This window comes from Rattus norvegicus, chromosome 17, assembly GCF_021556685.1.
Source record: "Rattus norvegicus strain SHRSP/BbbUtx chromosome 17, alternate assembly SHRSP_T2T, whole genome shotgun sequence".
NCBI classification, from domain to species: Eukaryota; Metazoa; Chordata; class Mammalia; order Rodentia; family Muridae; genus Rattus; species Rattus norvegicus.
The window spans coordinates 6,343,743-6,365,110 of record NC_141550.1 but is presented as its reverse complement, the minus strand read 5'-3'; the positions used below and the strand labels follow the sequence as shown (position 1 = coordinate 6,365,110).

The 21,368-nt window shown below is 45.0% G+C and overlaps 1 protein-coding gene and 1 long non-coding RNA gene across 8 annotated transcripts in view; one reads left to right on the top strand and one right to left on the bottom strand.

Moving 5' to 3' along the window:
- Nucleotides 1-14,802, top strand: part of LOC147999958 (uncharacterized) — a 35,553-nt gene extending 20,751 nt beyond the window's left edge. For both annotated transcript variants that reach the window (XR_015641419.1, XR_015641424.1), the window contains 2 exons: nucleotides 11,254-11,403; nucleotides 14,389-14,802. This is a non-coding gene — a long non-coding RNA (uncharacterized LOC147999958). The remainder of the gene's footprint in view (nucleotides 1-11,253; nucleotides 11,404-14,388) is intronic.
- Nucleotides 1-21,368, bottom strand: part of Kif27 (kinesin family member 27) — a 73,859-nt gene that overhangs the window by 16,790 nt on the left and 35,701 nt on the right. For all 6 annotated transcript variants that reach the window (XR_015640633.1, XR_015640634.1, XM_087589772.1 and 3 more), the window contains 4 exon segments: nucleotides 17,336-17,533; nucleotides 12,667-12,780; nucleotides 10,922-11,098; nucleotides 3,396-3,611 (listed from right to left, as the gene is read on the bottom strand). Coding sequence is in view for 4 of the 6 variants with exons in the window: in XM_087589772.1 (XP_087445898.1) it covers nucleotides 3,396-3,611; nucleotides 10,922-11,098; nucleotides 12,667-12,780; nucleotides 17,336-17,533 (705 nt within the window). In the remaining 2 variants the exon portion in view is untranslated.

The following is a 21,368-nucleotide window of genomic DNA, read 5'->3' as shown; positions in this document are numbered from 1 at the left end:
GTGGAATGAGAGTATGCTGATCAATGGGGCTGAGAATCAGCTCTGGTTAATAAGAGACCACAGCACTGAAGGAGATGGGCTCTGCTGGGGCAATAAGGACATGTTTGCACAGGGTCAGCACACAGACGCTGTGCTCCATCCAAGGGGGACAGTGCTATGTCTCAAGCTGGCAGCCAACCGTGGCTTCTGTAGAAGTTCCCACATAGTACTGAAAGCACAAAGATGCAAGACTGCGGCAACCACGGAGAGGATGAGGCCTGGGGCCGCGTGGCAGGGCAGAGAGACCAGGAGAGAGCACTGGTGAGGCGCATGCTCAGTGTAGTGGAGACTATCAGACAGGGATGGCTGGCTGTCAGGGAGAGTCCGCCACAGCTACAGCAGAGCAGCCTGAGGCCTGCAAGTCAGGTGTGTACCATGGATGGATGGCAGAGATGAGGCAATGGGGCCGTTCAAGCTGTTTGCAGCTGGAGAAAGGCAGGGAGTGAGTCCCAGGGCCCAGATGCTGAGCTCCAGGGTCTGGATTTACATTGCTGACTGCTTATACACACAGCCATTTCCTTTTGGGTAGGAAAGTGTGTAATTTTGATTCATTAGGGCCCACAGTTAAGACATTCTGGACTTGTTATTTTCACTTTAATGTAATGAGCACGTGTGTGTCCATGTGCAGGTAGCCATGTAATGAGCACGTGTGTGTCCATGTGTAGGTAGCCACGCTTGCAGGTGCTCACAGAGGACTCAGGTCCCCTGGAGCTGCAGTTACAAGTGGTTTTGAGACACCTGGATGGGCATTGGGAACCGAACCCCAGTCCTCCAGAAGGGCAGCAAGTCCTCCTAACCACTGAGCCATCTCTCCAGCCTAAGAGGCTTAACTTTTAAAAGAGACCTTGAACTTTTAAAGCACTAGAATTTTTTTAGACTGCACTTTTACAAGTTGGAGTGTGTTTTATATTAACATGAGATTGTGGGGACGGAGGAATGAAGGGACGTAGTTTAAAAGCGGCAGGTTTGTGTCAGGCTGCTAAGAGATGGACTGCTGGAGTTGGCGTGAACTGTCACTTGACCGCAGCTTAGTGCAGCCTGAGAAGGGATCTCAGTTGAGCGATAGATCAGACTGTCCTGTGGGTGTATCTGTGGGGAATGGTCAGCTGATGCAGAAGGGCCCAGCTCACCGTGAGGAGCACATTCCGTGGGCAGGCGGACTGTATGGGAAAGATGGCTGAGCATGAGCCAACCAGAGCGAGCCAGGGCCCACCGTGCTTTCCCTTTGAGTTCCTGCCTGACTCCCAGTGACAGACTGGGACCTGGGAGGTGAAATAAACTTTTTCCTCCCCTGAGTTGCTTTTAAAGTTTTATCCCAGCAACAGAAGGGAAGCTAGCCTGTAGCAATTTACTATCCATTTCAAAATAACTGGAAAAATCCAAGTGTTCCTACTGTATAGAAATAGTATTTTAAGAGACAAATGCTAATTACCCTGGTTTGATTACTGTATATTGTGTACATAGACCGAACTGTACTACTATGTTCCATAAATAAATCCAAATGTAAATGTATACAGATTAGAGTTCAAATATGTAATTTTAAATGTGGAAGTGTTCTATCTTCAGTCAATTGTTGGGCAATCTGCTACTAAAGTGATCTAAAGCCTATTACTTCTCAAAAATAATTAGAAACTACTGTAAAAAATAATTTTAAGCACTTCCATTAGTTTGCTACTGGAGATCTGTTTGAGAACATTATTCTTGACTTTAAAACATTGGTAAGAGCAGAAAGAAAGCCAAAGAGATGCTCCCAAGGTGATATGGAACAGCTGTGTTCCAGCATTGTGCAGGGAGGTATATGCATGGCGGTGTCGACAAGTCCACAGTCACTGCTATCTACCAGAATGCCACATTCAGTGCACACTGAGCTCTGTGACAGGGCCTCACTACGGAGTTCAGGCTGGCACAGAACCTACCTGGAACTTGCAGCAATCGCCCACCTCAGTACTAAGATACATGAGGGTACTGGTTTCTAGCTAACATTGTGCTATCCACGAGCTTTACCACGCTTTTCACATCCAGTTATGCCTGCAGCCACTGTGGTAGCATTGACAGCTCTCCCCAGATGACGCTGTACTACTGTGTGTAATGAGGTGATGAACACAGCTTTGCTACATTGCCCGTAACTCTCATGGGCTGTGTAGAGCTTGGTTTTGTTTGCTTGTTTGTTTCCTGCATGGCCTAGTAACAGTCCTGGTGGACAGAGCTCCCTATGCTTAAGTGTGCTGTGTATTAGGTCCTTATCCCTTCAGATCTAAGTCCAGGGCCCTAGTTTAACCCTTTAGGAGCCTCTGCACAGCTACCAAAGTCGAGTCACGAAATGAGGAAGCTGATGTGTAAGGTGTCTGTCCCTTCAGCTGACAGTCCCTTTCATCAGTTGATTCAACAGGAGACATATGTGACATCTTTCTGCTGTTTCTCCACAATACCCTCTAATGTCCTCCGTCTCACCCAATATAAACACAAGATTCAGCAAGGCCTAAGGCTGCCAGCTGCTCCCTTCTTTCTCTTGCTTTAGAGAGAAATTTCAGGTTCAAAAACTCATCTGAAACTGGGCATTGGGCTCATTTACCACTGAAATAAAATGTGTTTTAAAAGACCAAGTCTGGGACAAGGTGAAAGCCAATGACTGAATCATCTCTTACAGCTGAGAAGCTATATTCCCTCTCAGATGAAAACTGTAATTAAAAGGGATTTTGGGGCTGGGGATTTAGCTCAGTGGTAGAGCGCTTGCCTAGGAAGCGCAAGGCCCTGGGTTCGGTCCCCAGCTCCGAAAAAAAGAACCAAAAAAAAAAAAAAAAGGGATTTTACTGGAATTCATATTTTTGTTTGTTTGTTTTTGTTTTTGTTTTTTTTTTTCGGAGCTGGGGACCGAACCCAGGGCCTTGCGCTTCCTAGGTAAGCGCTATAACCACTGAGCTAAATCCCCAGCCCCTATATTTTTGTTTGAATGGTGGAGAATTCCACCATTGCCCTGAGTACCACGTGGTAAAGGGAGGTCGTCCATGTATGTACATGTGCACCCCTCTCAAAATGCAATAGTACAGAAGTGCTCTCCCTGAGACAGCGGAAGACTTTCAATTACTTCCTGTGTCTGTGACTTTGAGCTGAGAAGCAACTGAGGAGGCCACATTCATGGGACGTGTTAGTTCCCAAGTGCCTGGCAATGTCAGGAAGGGTAATGCGGGTACCACTGTGGCCGATGCCAGAGGAACGCGTTAGCTGACAAAGTCTCCGAGGATCATCAGGTTTATCAGGGTTATGATCACGTGACCAGAGTGTGCGGAGAGCACCCCCACCATTCATCATCACTCGTCGTCATACAGCAACTCCAGCTCCAGGGAGTACTGACTTACTTTAGGGGACAGCACTCTCCCATGTCTCAGCTTCTCATCCACACTGTTTCTCTGTCTCTGGAGCTGCTCCCTTTCTCTCTGAAGAGCTTGCACTTGTTCTGAGATCTTCACCTTCTCCTCAGTCGGGCTGTTCTCAAGCAGCAAGCTCTTTTCAGATAACTCTTGGTCCAGCAAGTTCAGGCGAGCAGATATTTTGAGACTGTCTGTGCTTAAGGCCTAAAAAGACACAACCCACCAGACAGAAAAGTTACAAGGAATTCAGACATCTAAAACCAGAGTCAGTTAGCATGTTATTGATGTATTGATGTTCTAAGGTTTCTAAAAGTTTCATTTTTCTATTTTTATCTTTTATAAAACTTTCTAAAGGGGTTCATTAATTAAAATCTTAAAATTTATATCAAGTTATTTGAAGTTACATGGGGTAGAGAGATGGCTCAGTGGTTGAGAGACTGGCTGCTCTAAAGAGAACTGGGATTCAGTTCCCAGCATTCACGTGGCAGCTCACAATGGTTTGTAACTCCAGTTGCAGAGGATCTGGTGCCCCTTTCTGGCCTCCTTGGGCACTACACACACACACACACACACACACACACACACACACACACACACACACACAGCAACTTAACTGTACATGCAGATAGAACACTCAAACTCTAAAAAACGGTTTTGAGAGGCAATTTTCTTTTTTCTCATTATTTTATTCCTTCTCTCATTACATGGTAAGGCTGTTATCATTTCTTAAGAGGTTAATATTTGGTGTTTTTCAGCATACTTTTTTATTCTTTTTTTTTTTTTTGGTTCTTTTTTTCGGAGCTGGGGACCGAACCCAGGGCCTTGCACTTCCTAGGCAAGCGCTCTACCACTGAGCTAAATCCCCAGCCCCATACTTTTTTATTCTTACTAGGGTCAGAAAATATAAGAATCTGGTTATTTATGATGATGGTCGTTCTAACTTAAAATACTGTTATATACTTCCATATGGCTTCTAGCATACATATAAGCCATCATCAAGTTTATTATATAACAAAAGGAGACCCATTTCCCAAACTGAGTCTCCTTTAGTTGGTCCACCCAGCGTTCTTCCATGTTTGGGACCACAGTCTCCGACTGTGCATCACAGGAGCCCTCCCTCCCTCCTGTCTTCCCATGTGAGTTACAGCTCTGGCCAAGTCAGTAGTCACTTTCCCCGCTCACTATGACTGTGTGACTGTTAAGCCCACAGCTGATGTGTCTAGAAAGACGGTCACACTTCCACTCAATATATCTGTTTTGTTCCTGACAGCTGATTCTTCTCCAGTAAAACTGTAAAATCTCACACTTTGTTCATTTAATCAAAGTTAGCAGCGAATATATTCATTAATGTTTTTATTTTTTATTTTTATTTTATTTTTTTGGTTCTTTTTTCAGAACTGGGGACCGAACCCAGGGCCTTGCGCTTCCTAGGCAAGCGCTCTACCACTGAGCTAAATCCCCAGCCCCTAATGTTTTTATTTTTACACTATTTACTGTATATACATGCACACCACAGCATGAGTCAGAGGACAACTTATGGAATCCCTTCTCTACATCTACCATGTGAGCTCTGGGGGTCAGACTGAATTTGGTGGCAAGCACCCTCACCCACTGAGCCATTTTGGTATCTTCTTTTCTTGAAACGCTTCACCTGGAGCTGCCATGCTGCAGATCCTGCTTAAGCTAACTTCCCCCATGGGCTCACGGGGAAGGCCAGTGCTGTCCCGGCTTTAGACGTGGTACTCACGTTCCTGAGGCACGCGCTCCGGCAGGTTCCTGAGGCAGGTTCCACAGGAAATACTCTGCTTTCATACTAATTAGGAATTTGGGCTAGGAAGAGGACTTTTTACTTCAAATAATTTTCCTCATAAATTTGAAGACGGCTTCGGATCTTTTAACTTTCAATGAAGAAATCAGAGAATCCCAGTGCTGCCCTGGCTCCTGAGATTGACAAGTGACTAGTTTCTTCTATCTCTGGACTCTCACTGGGCTGGCCCTTGATGGCTTTTTCGGTCTAGAATCTCACATTGTGTTGAGAAGCTTTTCTTTTAAGATATATTTTTATTTTATGTGAATTAATATTTTGCATGCATGTGTATATATTTAGCACTCATGTTTCTGAGGAGGTAAGGGTGTAGGATCCCCTGGAATGGAAGTTCCAGATGGCTCTGATCATCTCCTCAGCCCGGAAACTTCACGATATGTGTTTGATATCTCCTGTTTTCTCATTCTGGATTTCCTATTACTTGTGTACTGTAATTTCTAGATTTATTTGAGATATTACCCTTTATTTTCTAGTGATTTTCTTTAAATTTAATCTCGAACATTTAAACGTCTACTTGCCTGCCCTTTCAGTTGCTAGTGGTCCTTCCATGTCTTTAATGGCTGTCTGTCCTGTTTTATCCTTACTGTGCTCTTTTCCCACATTGAGGATATTAAAGTCTTTCAGTTTCTTGTTCTAGTCCTCGTATCTCCCTGTTCCTTTTTACTTCAGTTGAAGTGTTTGTTTTTAACATTGGTGGGGTTGGTTTTTTGTTTTGTTTTGTTTTTATTTTTGAGACAGGGTCTCATTATGTAGCTTGGCTGGCCTGGAACTCCCTATGTAACCCAAGTTGGTCTTAAACTCATAGAGCTCTGCCTGCCTCTGCTTCCCCAGTGCTGGGATGAAAGGCACGAAGCACCATGCCAGGCAAAAATGTTGGTAGCATTTAAGAGTCATGCACTAGGCTGGAGAGATGCATGCTATGGCACCACCTCACCCCCTACACGCAAAGCCCTGGGTGAGTCAGGTACCTAACAACTGATGTGACTGTTGGGAATGAATGAAATCCCAGACCTTCAGGACCCAGGAGATGAGGCAGGAGAACCCCAAGTTCTATGGCAGCCTGGTCTCCACTTAAAAACCATGTCTCTAAACAAGCAAGCCCAAACAAAAGCTGGGAAGATGTGATGACAGGATTCTTGTGGGGTCCTAAACCTAAATGCTTTCCCTGCTGGCAGGGTTATTCCAGCTGACAGCATGTTGGTATGTATCGAAGCCACGGTTAGAGAGAGAGGCCTCAGAATGTGCCTGTGGACCTCTGCTTTCCTTATGGGGGTTGAGGGGCATTCTGCCAAATCCCTGCCCTCTCCAGAAAGTACAGCATGATCCTGTGAGGACAGAAGACCTTGCCCACTGTGTCCTGCCTCCGTCCTATCTCACTCCTGCTTTCCACTCTGTCTTGTTGATGTGCTAAGGGATGTGCGGGTCACTACAGCTGCTCTTCATGTACAAGGCGTGTCCTTAACCGTCTGTGGGGCTCTCCCGCATCAGCACCACTTGCTGGCTGGGTTTCCTGCCCAGACATTTTTGGGTGTTGTTCAGGCTCTGTCATGTTCTGACTTTACAGTTATTCTGAATAAGACACAATTCATGTGTGATACAATTCATCTAGTTAAAGGGTGTAAAGAGTTTTAGTGATTCAGAATTATGCAACCATCGCCATAATCAATTTTAGAATCTTTTCATCACCTGATGAAAACCCAGTAAGTCACTCCATTTTTCCCAACCTCGCCCGGCTTCCTAAGGCTAGGTAACCACTCTTGCACTTCCTACGGAACCGCCTGCTCTGGAGTGGTGGTGCACACTGCATGCGGTGACTAGCTCCCATCACTCACCAAGTGGTGGTGCACACTGCATGCGGTGACTAGCTCCCATCACTCACCATGTGGTGGTGCACACTGCATGCGGTGACTAGCTCCCATCACTCACCATGTGGTGGTGCACACTGCATGCGGTGACTAGCTCCCATCACTCACCATGTGGTGGTGCACACTGCATGCGGTGACTAGCTCCCATCACTCACCATGTGGTGGTGCACACTGCATGCGGTGACATGTATTTTCAAGGCTCCCCACAGTGCAGCAGACAGCAATGTCTCATTGCTTTCCATTCCAATCCTCAATGTGTCCCAGTCTATTGATTTATCAGCTAATGAACGCTGTGGTGTTTCTATTACTTAGCTATGATTTTATAAACCTTGAGGTTCTACATGGATGTGTGCTTTTATTTCTCTTGAATATATGCCTAAAGAATGGCTGGCTAACAACATATTTGAATATTTACCCTCTAGAGGAACTCCAGGATGGCCATCCAAGGTAAGAGCACAGTGTTATTACCCCAGTTTTCCCCTCCCCCAGCAAGACTTCTGATCTGGCTTCCTAGTTATAGCCCTCACAGTGAGCAGGATATCACTTAAGGTTTTGCTTTGTATCAGTTATCCTGATAGCTAATTTACGAGTGTCTTCTTAGATGGTCTTGGTTACTTTTGTACTTCCTTTGCAGAAAAGTCTTTTTTTGGCTCCTTTGCCCTTTAAGACTTTTTTGTTTTTTGTTTTTCAAGACAAGCTGTCTCTGTGTAGCCTGGCTGACTTGGCACTGGCTCTGTGGAGCAGGCTGGCCGTCAGCTCAGAGACCCACCTGCCTCTGCCTCCCCAGGGCTGGGATTAGAGGCCTGGGGACCAGGCCCAGCCAATCTTTGCTCTTTAATTAGGTCCTATTTAGTCTGTTTTTCTTTTAGACAAAATTGTGCTATATAATCTTCCTATTTCAATCTCCCAGGTGCTAGAAAAGCCGGCAGGTTATCCTTCAATTATAAAATTTTAACTCTTCCTTCAATACTCTCAGTCTCTTATCAGAGAGAGTTTTCAAATATTCTCTTGTACCCCATAAGCTGTCTTTTTACTTTCCTGATTGTGTCTTCTAAATCTCAAATATATTTACTATTAATGCTCATTTATTTGTTTTTTCCTTTTTTTGGCTTTGTTTTAGGTGTAATATTGAAAAGGTCACTACTTAAAAGTGGGCCAGAAAGATGAGTCAGCAGTTACGAGCACTGACTGCTGGATAGAGGGCCCAGGGCTGGTTCCCACACCCACACCGGGTAGCTCTCAACCATCTGTAACTCCACCTCCAGGGGAGCCAACACTCTCCTCTGGCCTCTGGGCACATACATGTATACATGTAGCACATACACATCAAATAAATCTTTAACAATCACACTAAGACATGGCTGCAATCAGGTCTTACTTGCAGGTCTGAGATACACTTTTTTTTTTGGTTTTTTTTTTCCCGAGCTGGGGACCGAACCCAGGGCCTTGCGCTTCCTAGGCAAGCGCTCTACCACTGAGCTAAATCCCCAGCCCCTGAGATACACTTTTAATCTTATTTATTTTCATCCTACTTTATTTTTGTGGCAGAGTATCCCTGTGCAGCGCAGGTGGGCCCAGAACACCCAATCTTTCCTTATCTCAGGTTTGCAAGTGTTGACAGCATGCTTGCCCTAACTGTACACAAAATATTTTCTTTCCTGTCATTTAGAGAGGTGTTCAACCTGGGACTGTCTTTGACTGGAATGCTTACAAAGTCTCGTGAATAGGCCTCAAATACTAGAAAAATGAAATCTTTTAATGCCCTCTTTTCTAAGAAGAATCAGGTGGGATAAAGCCATAAGTCTACACTCTGTTAAAATTGTCAGTGAATTAAGGTGGTTTTCATTCATTTATACTTCCTACTTATCTCAGTGTGTTCTTCTTCTTAAAATTAACTTGCCCAAGGCTGGGAAGATGACCAGTGGTTAAAACCATGTGTTATTCAAGTGTGGCCCTGAGCACCCACATCAAATGGCTGACATCTAGCTCCAGGGGATCTAACACCCACTTTTTCTAGACAACCCCTACACACCCCTCACACAGATATAAATACATACGACTTGAATCACAGCTGTCTAAAGTCATAGAGCGGCTATTTAACGCTTGCTTTCCTTTCTCCAGCGCATCAAATGAACACATTTTAGGGAGGCCCTTCCCTCAACGCCCATTTATTTCCTTTGGTCTTTTGTGATGTGGACTGTACTGTAATTCTGTTGTTCACTAGTAATTCTGATTTGCTAATTCTTTGCTGTTTTCCGTGTTCTGAGGGGTAGTTTCCACAACTTGACTCTGACAGTTTAAGTGAATTACCTGGATGTGCCATCAGGAAGCACACTACCATCGCTCAGAGCCTCTGGGGCAGAAGCTTACTAACACAGGGCACCAGTCCTTTGTCCTGACATAGATGCGGCCTCATCCTGGACCCGATGGCTCTAAGTAAGACTGAATCTTCACGTCTGAGCAAGTCAGCTTCGTTCTTAGCTACTAGCTAAAATACATGCAGAGAAGCCAAGAACCAGCTCCTGCTGCTTTTGCTTCTACCATCATTCCTTGTTAAAGACAAAGCAAACTGTTCATAAAATTACTTCCTTAACTGGCTTTAAGATCTAAGTCCTGGGGCTGGGGATTTAGCTCAGTGGTAGAGCGCTTGCCTAGGAAGCGCAAGGCCCTGGGTTCGGTCCCCAGCTCCGAAAAAAAGAACCAAAAAAAAAAAAAAAAAAGGTCTAAGTCCTGCAGAAAAATATTTATGATGTTTCTCAAGTCTTTATAACTAAAAAAAATCTTCATTTTACAAAACCCTTTCTCCTTTACACGAATCTTGTAGCCCCCTGATTTTGAGAGGTAGTGACATATAAATAACGTTTTCCAACTCAGTGCCACTATAAAATACCACGTAGTATGGAGCTAAACTCTCACTGAAGTTGCTGTGGAGGCTGACAGGAGGCAGGGAGAGAAGAGGCACGTGTGAGGCGACAGACTTCCTCTCTGGGAGGCAGCGTTTTGGAAACACAGCTGCGACAGTTATACAGCACCGAGGTAGCAATGCCACTGAACTGTAAACTCAGAACAAATGGCTTTAAAAGTGAAGTTAAGATGACTGTGACCACGGACACACCCCTGCAATCCTAGCACCAGACACTGAGGCTGGAGTTCATGGCCAGGCCAGGCTCCTAAAGACACTAGCAAAGAACAAAACAAAAAAGGCAGGCATTACCGTCTATGTATTTGCCCCAGTATGAGGTTAATGGAAAGTCCCATTTGAAGGAAGACTGATGTGTCACTTCCGTGCGGCAGCAGTTCCATGACACGCGTTTGGGAAGGGCAGTACACCGTCAGAACAGCGTCCCTTTGGCTTGTATCTACAGTAGCACCCTCCCTCCTACGTGTGTGGGTCGTGTGCGTGGCTCAAGGCCAGGGGTCAACGGCAGGTGTCTTCCTCAGTGGCTCTCACTCATTTCTGAGGCAGGGCCTCTCACTGATCCTGGACCTCAGTGACTTGGCTAGACCAGCTGGCTGGTAGCCCGCCTTGTCGGTAAGTGGGTTCTCGAGATACAAACTCTGGCCCTCACCTTAAGATGGAAAGCAAATTACTAAGTTGGTGATTAACCTTTTAATTTTTTCTATGTTTCTATGTTTAGAGGTGTTTGGTCTGAATGTCTGTCTGTGTTCTGTGTGCTTGGTGCCCCAGGAGGCCAGGAGAGGTCCCTTCAGACAGGAACTGTATGAATGGCCGTAAGCCACCGTGCGTGTGGGGAGTCACTTAGCTGTCTATCTGTCGAGCTCCGGATTTACCTGGTAGAGAGGATAAAGTGGCAGACAGGTACCTGGCTAGATCGGAGCTTCTTATTTTCCAGGTGGCTCTTCTCCTGCAGCAGGGCTTCCTTCTTGGAGACGATGGCCTCGCGCTTCTTCAGCTCTTCCTCCAGCATCTCTAGTTCCTGGCGCTGGCTTAGAACTTTCTCTACTTCTTCATCTAACCATTTCCTTTGCTCATCCAATTTCTATGTTGAAAGAAACACTATGATTTATTTCTCCTCTTACCATAAAAAAAACTTATTATTCTAAGTGGCTAAAAATCTTTAAAACAAACAGTAAAACTATCAGAGCAATTCATTTTGCCATCTGACTGGTGATTCTGCTCTGTCTTTTAAATCAGGCTGGTATCCCCACCTGTGGAGAGGCCAGGCTTCCCCCAGCCCTCCACTGGACGCTCTCCAGCCTGCAAGAGCAGTACTGTTCAGCTCCCTGTGACCAATCTCTGATCCACTGCCAGCCTGCAGATGGTGGCTGATACAAGGTCATCTGAGTAAGTAAATAAACACCCTACTCTATCAACACTGGAATAAATACTCCATGAACAAAACAAATCCACCTTATGGCTTCTCAACTTCAAATGCTATAAAATAAAGCACAAGGGTAGAAGGATTTCGAAGTAAATGTGTTAGAATTCTGACAATTAAACACTACACACAAGGACACGTGTAAAAACCCAACCAGAATGCATGCAGCCACAGGCACACGGAGATGTCATCAAAGCCGCTACAGCAACAAACAAATAGAAAGTCAGCTTAGCACTGTTTCCCAGTCCTCCATGGGCCTGAGAGAGGATCCTAGAAATGTCTCTAAGACAGTGAGGAAGCAGACATGGAGTCCCCAGCCTGCAGTCCCAGCACTCCAGACGTGCAAATATGAGTTCCGGAGATCAGAGATCAGAGCTGAGCTGAGACCCCATCACAGAACAACAAAAAGACAAGGTGGCAAATCCACTTGAGCAAAGTGCGGTGTGGCTAAGGCAACAAAGATGCAGAGCCGTCATGGCGGCCGTCCTGAGGTCTGAGCAGCAGCAGCTCTGCCACTACCAGGAGTGTGGGCGGGTTCAGTGCTTAAGTCTGCAGGGTAGCCTCAGACCAGCAAGAGGCCTTGTAAAGTTCACAATTAAATTAATATTTACAGCACTTCTCAGCGGTGAGTGAGGCTCCCAGTTTAAAAAAAAAAGACAATTACAATTGTTGAAAATATTTCTGAGTGCAAATGGAATGTGGGAATATTCCTATACTCTAATGTCGTAATATGTAAAATTTAAATAATGTTTTTCAAAACTTAAATAGATGTATTTGTACTCTCAATATAGTTACAATTTTAAGTATACTTTTTCTCAAATATTTCCAATTTCTTTGACCTTTGAAATTAGTTTATGGGTTCTGGTTTTCTTTTTAAAATATGGTACTAAAATACTCTTTAATATGTTATAGTCCATACACAATTTGGTTCTGTTTGAATGTAGAGCTCTGGAGTTTAGAAAAATACATGTCTCTATAAATAAATGTAATCTGGTGAACTTGGAATGCATACAATATTCAAATAAATCACTCGTGCCAACATAAAAAGAACACATTTCTGGATGAGAAATAATTTAATAAAATGTTTTGAAAGAAACATAGGACATTTTATAAACAAACAGAATCTAATGCTTGAAGAGTTCATTCAGAGTCCGCTACTTTTAACCGACGTATAGCCACTCACTCATCAGCACTGAGAGACTTGGAAACACCGAGCACAGCTGACTGACCTGGAGTTGGTCCACACTTCTGAAAGGACCTTTTCTTCTGTTCAAGTTAAAGGCATCCGTGTCCTCAGCCTTGGGGTGCAGACCTTCTCCCTGCCCTGCATTTAACTGCAGCTCCTGGACACACAGAGAGAAGATGCTTTATTCATTTTACTACCCGTCTCTCATTAGATGTGCAGATCTTCCCTCTTCCCCCTTCCACTGTCCCTTTCCGTGCTGGGTAACCGTGCTGGGCTAGACCCCAGAGTCACCAGTGTGCCAGGTTAGACCGCAGAGCCACGCGTGCACCAAGCATGCGCTGTTGAATTTACGCCCACAGGCGTGGAGTGGATTTCTGGGCATTCACATGCCTTGTGACAAGAGTGAGCAGAAGACACAGAGTGAGGTCACCTCACACTAGAAGCCGTGAAGTCAGGCTGACCGACCGACTCCACTGGGCCTTGCTTTCATTCTTTGAGTTACACATGAGCACGTTCTGCCGCTGTGATTCTCAGTCACCCACGTTGTCTGCCTGCCATGGCTGTGTCTGAACTTACTCTAGCAGAAATGCACTTTTCTGGTGCACAATAATTCTGCCCTCCACCAGTAGTGGCTTGGTGGTTAAGACTGTGCTGATCTTACAGATCTGGGTGGCTCCTAGAAGCCAAGTCAGTCAGGTGGCTTACAACCCTGTCAGTCCAGCTCCAGGGGATCAGATGTTTTGAACTCTGTAGGACCTGTACTCATATGCACGCACAGACACACACCCACATATATGAAATTGAAAACAAATATTGTTTTGAAGTGGGAGCCGCAGAGCCTGGTAAGAGCAGACAGCAGAGCCCCAAGAGAGCAGTGTCCAGCTTCACTGGCTTCCCTTTTGCATCATAAAGACTCAGCCAATGCCCACCATGTCCCCTGCAATCGATTGGGAAGAGAGCGGATCAGGAGAGCGGATCAGAGGAGGCCATGAGTGAGAGTTCCGCACAGACGGTAACTCAGGGACAGACATACAGGGAGGAAGAGGCCAAGGGGCTTCTTCAGGGATTATTTAAGTTCTCAGTAAATCTGCAGATACTTGGTTGGACATGATTTGCTTGTTGCTGATCAACGTGGGCAAGTATAGAAGCGGAAAGTGTTTAGATACTTTGATAGCAATCCCACCTGATAATTTTATATCTGCTGACCTCAATGAGTTAAAACAGAGGTTCTCAACCTACCGGTTATGGCTCCTTTGGCAAACCTCTATGTATAAAACTATTTCATTATGATTCATAACAGTAATACAATTACAGTTATGAAGTAGAGATGTTAAGAATTTTATGGTTGGGGTCACCACAACATGAGGAACTAACTGTAGCAAAGGACCCCAGCATCAGGGGGGCTGAGAATCACTGAGTTAAACATGGTGCTTCTTGGGGTGTGGCTTATACTCTTGCTACAGGAGTTGAGACAGGAAAATCACATGCTTGAGGTCAACTGAGACAAGAATAGTGAGTACACACACACACACACACACACACACACACACACACACACACACACGTGTATATATAGAGAGGAATTGTCTAAGGACACGGGGCAGAGTGGCAGACACACCTGTCCCCGACCTTCACCATGAGTTCGAGGCCAGTCTGGGCTCCACAGTGAGCTCCTGTCATAAAGACAACCAAGTGGAGAAAGCATGTGTGGGTAGGGCTTTATTAGTGAGATCTTACTTCCCTAACTACCCTGCTGTACTCACAGATCGGCGCCCAGCCCAACCATCCTCAGAGAGCCTTCCTCCAGCGTCTGGTGGAGCAGGTGCAGAGACAAACATTAGGGAGAGCTCAAGAAACCCCAAGGAAGAAGAGGAGAAAGGACTGTAGGAGCCAGAGGGGTCCCGGACACCACATGAGCACAGTCAACTAAGCAGGGCTCCTAGAGGCTCAGAGACTGAAGTGACACGCGCGGACCCTGTGTGGGTCTGAGCTGGGTCCTTCTGGCTGTGTAGCCTGGTGTTCTTGTGGGACTTCTCAGCTTGGGAGTGGAGGGGATGTCTCTGACTCTCTTGCCTGCTCTTGGGACTGTTTTTCTCCTCCTAAGTTGCCTTGTCCACCCTTCATATGAGTGAGGTCTGTGCATAGTCTTACCATAAATTGTTATTTCCTGTTTTGTTGATATCCCTGCTCTTTTCTGAAGGCAAATGGAGGAGTGGACCTGTGGGGGAGGGGTGGGTCTGTGGGGAGGGGTGGATCTGTGAAGGAGAGATGGGGCTGTGGAGGAAGGGTGTGTGTGGGAGAGGTGGGATTGTGGGGAAGGGGTGGGAGTGTGGGGGAGGGGTGGGTCTGTGGGTTGGGGTGGGTCTGTGGGGGAGGGGTGTGTGTGGGAGAGGTGGGAGTGTGGGGAAGGGGTGGGAGTGTGGGGGAGGGGTGGGTCTGTGGGTTGGGGTGGGTCTGTGGAGGAGGGGAGATTGGAGGAGGGGAAGAGTGGTGGAGGGGAAACTGCAGTCGGGCTATAATGTATGGGAGAAGAGTGAAAGTAAATCAATAGCCATAATCCAACCTGTCCTGCATCGCTGTAGGAACACAGACACTGCTGCTGTTGCTATGGAGCGCCAGCCTGTGTCAGCTCCTCAGAGAGCAGAGAGAACTTAAAGAGGCAGTGAAGACCGTGTCAATGTTCTCAGGAGCGTTATGCACCACTACAAACTACAACCTGAGCGTCCACTGATGGGTCAAAATTAAAAGCTGCGTAAGGCTGGGCGTGGGGCACTTTAAGTCCTAACACTCAGGAGGCAGCGGCAGGAAGACTTCTGAGTTTGAGGCCAACCTGGTGGGCACACAGTGAGTTCCAGGACGGCCAGGGAAACCTTGTCTCAAAAAGAAGTAAAAATAAAATGTTAAAGCCATTTGTTTGTTTGTTTTAAGATAGTCTTGCTCTGTTGCCCAGGATGGCTTTAAACTGTCCAGTGCAAGAAATCCCCCGTCTCAGCGTCAGGAGCTAGGAGTGCAGATGTTACTGCAGCCCGTGTCCCAGTGAGGAGTCAAAGCTCTGACAAGTCCTAACTCAGACCCTGGCAGCGCTGCAGCAGCTGAGAGACGTCCAGGGCGCATTACCCACTCACAAGGCAGACAGAGGAAACAACGCACATCCTCAAGGCAAGCCTGAGGAGGGTGCTCAGAGTTGTTAATAGTTAGAGAATTTCTTGGGGCCAGAGAGAGGGCTCAGGGGTTAAGAGCACTGGCTGTTCTTCCAGAGAACCTGGGTTCAATCCCCAGCACCCACATGGCAGCTCATAACTGTCTGTAACTCCAGTTCCAGGGAACTTGACATCCTTATACAGATAAACACACAGGCAAAACACCAGTGTACATAAAATACAAATAAGTAAACTGTAAAAGTAGTTGCAGTTTCCTTTTGAAGTTTGAAAAAGTTAAAAACAAATATGCTGGCTGTACCTCTGTGAATAAAATTATGCCACAGAATTAAACATTGATAAGGGTTGACGGTGTCATATTATACATACATTGTCACACTCCATGAAGACTGGCGACACTAACAAGCTGTCTCAGTGAATAGTGCTTGTCACCAAATCTGCTCAGATGCATGTGAGGAAGGACAGAGCAGACCTTGCACCCGGTCCTCTGACCTCCACACATGCACTTCCTGGCCCATGCATACCCATGCTTACACACAGAGAAAAATAAATGCAAAAACAAAAATTTGAAAATTATAAAAAAAATAAAATTTAATGATATCAAACCCATACATTGTATGGTAAAGAAATTATATCCCAATAAAAATTTTATAATAGCAAAAAAAATGTAAGAATGGGCAAATGCTTTTCAAGCTCCATAACTAGGTTCTGTGTTGTGTTTTAACGGGTCTGAGAACAGATGATAGCCGAGCTAACCTCCATCTACTCTGGGGTGCTGACAATGGAGGGGGCTGGGTTGCAGGAACAGATGGTATCCTCCTCTTTCTTCCCAAGGCTCCAGAAAACTCTAGAAAGCAGTCACAGCTTAGAAGTCCTAGGGAGCTCCTAGTTGTGCCGTAGCTTTGGGCTCTGTTTGCCGGTTCTACAGATCAAGGCCTGGCACGCAGAGCTGGAAGTGCTTAGGGTCACCCTTTTCCAAGGAGCCCCTGGGAGGGAGCGGAGGGTGATGATGGCAGGCAAGCAGGCAGGCACCTTAGATAGGAACACACAGACAGAGGCTACTGCTCTCCCCACACATCTCAGGCAAGTATAGAGAGATGCTGGGGTGGACACAACGCCAGCCTTGCCCCAGACCCAGGCTGACACATGGTTCCTCCCATTATCCACCCGGTGGACCCCCTGGGTGTGCCTGCAGACGGGGGCCATGCTGCACTGGGACCTCCCATCCAGCAGGAGGAGCAATGTGTGCCAAAGCATCTGAAAATGAGAGTCCTTTACCGATGACACTGTTTACAAGTTCCCTTTATAAGCTTAAGTTTTTGACACTCTTAACTAAAGATCTGGGTTTTTATCACTGTAACTTATTTGTGATGCCAAACCTTCACGACAGCACTCAGCATTGAGTAAACAGCTTTTACTGTGTGGCTAAGCAAAGCTTTCTGTGAGTAAGGACAGGACTGAGAAACAGGCAAGGCAAGAGACAGGGCCCACACCAGCCGAACGGAGGCCCGAAGGTTTCCCACAATGCTTAGCAGGAACTATGGACAAGATTACTTTGAGTTTTTGTTGATCTCTCTTAACTTCTGCATCCAGCTGCTTCTTTTTCTCGCTCTCTTCCCGAAGCCTTCTCTGCAGCTGCACTTTCTGGTATTTCAGGTGATCCACGTTCTGCTCCAGCTCACTGGCCCGCTTCTCATTTTGGATGGACAGTGACGCCAACTTCTTACTATCTTGCTGCTTCTTTTGTAAGACCTGAGACCACATAGAATATTCCAGGATAAGAAAGAAGAGTTTTCTCATTTCCTTTTTTTTTTTTTCCAGAGCTGAGGACTGAACCCAGGGCCTTGCGCTTGCTAGGCAAGTGCTCTACCACTGAGCTAAATCCCCAACCCCTCTCATTTCCTAATGGCACAAGATTTTCATTCAGCAGTAAGGGCAGCCATTTTTTCATTTACATTCTTTTTTGACAGGTTCACTAACACGTCTACTTTCCTACAGTTCTCTAAAAAAAAAATTTTTTTTTTTGGTTCTTTTTTTTCGGAGCTGGGGACCGAACCCAGGGCCTTGCACTTCCTAGGTAAGCGCTCTACCACTGAGCTAAATCCCCAGCCCCTAAAAAATTTTAAGACAGGATCTCTCATTTCTAATTTTGTAATTGAAAACATTGCATGTTCATCAGATATATAAACAAAAATTGATGAAACTTATGTTAATCAGGAAACTCAATCAGAGGGCTGGAGAGATGGCTCAGCCGTTAAAGGCTAGGCTCACAACCAAATGTAAGGAAACTCAATCACTTTTGCTTTTTTTAATGAAGAATTCTAATTTAAAATATATGTGGCATGAAGTATTGCAGTTACTGTCTAATCTGCAATCCACTTGTAGTGTCTTCTGTAACACACACACACAGTGAAATATTAATGGGTGTATATGTATATATATATAATATATGTATGTATAAACTAGAATACCACAAAGCTGAGTTTATGTATATATTATATAAAATTACGCTCTTCCAGGCTCCAAATCTATCTGTCCTGTTCCATGACACAGTTCATGAAATGTTCATCATATAAGGAGACATGTTTATGTATGTGAATCCACTCCCTTTTATTTTCTACAGGTCCTGGAGGTAACTGCACAATATTCCACTGTTAGTTTGGGATCCTGTTTTTCTGGTTCAACTGTAGCCTGAGTCATTGAACCTCTGAAGAAGTTGAGTAGAGTAGGCCATTTCCCCTAAAGTCCATCCCATTCAAAACGATCTGTCAGTAGCACTAAAGCACACTCACATTTCCCAGTGCTTATAGCAGTACTAAATACCAGTATGCTGCAAATTACTCCCAGGCAAACAAATGACACATCTGAGACTTGTGTTGTGGCACTGACAGGGTGTAAGGGAATAGGGAGTGGTGACTACCCTAGCTTTATAAGGCAAAACCAGGAGGATGAACACAGGTTCAAGAACAGCCTCATCTACATAGTGAGTTCTAGGATGCCTAAGGTTACATAGCAAGACTCTCTCTGATAAACAAGCAAAAAGAATTAAGGAAGTTATTAATACATTATGCAGGTCATAAGTAATCATTATCTTAATTTTAGAAATAGATCACTAACAAACATTTTGGTTTAATTTAAATATTCGTGCAAATATTAAAGTTCACAGTGGTGCTATTTAAAGGGAATGCTGGACCGGCATTAGTCAGACTGGGGCCTGCACTGCAAAGCATCTGATTAGACTGAGGTAGCAGTATTTCCATGCGAGACATCTTGTTTATTTCAGAGAGAGAATAATCCAGGTTGGGCTTGAACTCATAATCCTCAGCTGCCTTGTATGCTAGGACTGTAAGAGTATACCACCATACCAGCTCCTTAAATTTTCACACACACACACACACACACACACACACACACACACACACACACCTTAAATTAAAATGACATTATTTCCTCCCTCCCTTCCCCCCCCTCCAATCTGTCTTTTGTACTCCCACTTGATCTCTCTCTAATTAATGGAGATTCCATTTCTGTAATTGCTGTTACATAAATATGCATACACACACACACACACACACACACACACACTCACATCTTCCTAAATATGTAACTGTAACCTGTTCATTCTGTATAATGGTACACATATATCTGTATACATAAGAAGTCATATATACACATATGACTTCAGAGGTGACTGCCTGGTATTGGACAGCCAATTGGGGCATCTCCCCTAGGGAAGATTATTCTGCCACTTTCAGTCATCAGATGTGTAGATATACACTGTGATGGTTTATATATGCTTGGCCCAGGGAGTGGCACTATTAGAAAGTGTGGCCCTGTTCAAGTAGGTGTGGCAGTTGGATATGAGCTTTAAGACCCTCATCCTAGCTGCCTGGAAGTCAGTATTCTCCTCGCAGCCTTCAGATGAAGATGTAGAACTCTCAGTTCTTCCTGCACCAAGCCTGCCTGGATGCTGCCCTGCTCCCACCTTGATGATACTGGACTGAACCTCTGACCCTGTGAGCCAGCCCCAGTTAAATGTTGTCCTTATTAGAGTTGCTGTGGTCATGGTGTCTGTTCACAGCAGTAAAATCCCAACTAAGACGGATATCAAAGGCACGAGAACTTCTAGAAGGGTGCACTTTGTTTCTCTGCTCAATGACAGGTTTTTTTCCTGAAGTTCAGTTGTGTCTTTTTTCTCCTTTCCTTTGTAGCAAAAAAGCATATAGAGCAGAAAATAGGAAAAGCAAAATATGTTTTCTTTTTTTTTTTTTTTTCCCCGGGGCTGGGGACCGAACCCAGGGCCTTGCGCTTCCTAGGCAAGCGCTCTACCACTGAGCTAAATCCCCCAACCCCCAAAATATGTTTTCTTATTCAGAGCTTTATTACTTTTTATTTTTAGTGGAACTGTGCCATTTTTGTTTTTATTTGCAACAAGATAAACATCTGCTGCTACCTCTCTGGTATGTCAGGACTTATCACTGCTGGGAGACACAGAGGTGATCATAGGAAAAGAACTCCTCCTCCTAACGTTTCTAGTATCACCTTAAAGAGCACCAAACACAAAAGCAAACAGTAATAAAGCTCTGAATAGGTCAATTATAGCTCAACTCTACCTACAATGGGGACAATATAAATATAGAAACAACAGATAGAATGGGCAGTAGATATGGTAGCATACTCCTTTAATCTAAGCTCTCAAGATACAGAGGCAGGAGGATGGTGAGGAAGACAGGCTTGGCTACATAGTAAGATTCTGTCTCAAAAAATACAAAACAAATGAAACAGAATTGCAAGCACATTCTAGAGTCTTCAAAAACACTGGAAATGGTTTCCTTGCACAAAATCTTTATTTATAGAATATTCTTAAGAATAGGATGTGCATGTCTGTGTTTTCCCCCAGAACTGAGCCTAGGGCCTCAAACATTCTCATTAAACCACACGCTCCACCCTAGAAAATAAGTTGTGGCTCTCTGTGAAGTTATTGCTGAATCCAAAGCACACCTGGGTTGTTAAGTCCTAGTTAGGACTAACGTGACTAACCTTGTAAGCAACCAATTACGGTTTCAGAGACACAGTGTCTACAGCGTGTCTACAGCGTGTCTACAGAGTGTCAACTGACCCCTGATGTTGAATATGCACTGCTTAACTGAGTCTCTTTTGTCCTTCAGAAAAGGATGCAAATTTTGCTATCTTTATGTCTTATTTGTATGATTTTATGCCAAGATTAAATGTTCATTGAATAAAGAAAGACCCGATCCAGACTATAAAATACATTAAGTAATGAACAGTCTAGGTAAATGGAAATGCCATACAGTTCTGATGATTAAAAACTCAATCCCATTTCTCTCAATACAAGAATCCTCAAAGGGAGACCTGTGGTGCCAGGGATCAAAGCCAGGGTCTCGCACATACTAGGGAAGCCCGTGCCACTGGCTTCGTCCTGGCCCAGTGGGAGCCGGAATTAAGAAAGGATGGCTTGGCCAGGGACGATGGAGCACATCTGCAATGTCACAACCGCAAACTTGAACTCTGACTCACGGCCATCCTGGTCAGGACAGCCAGGGCTACACACACTAAGACTCTAAAC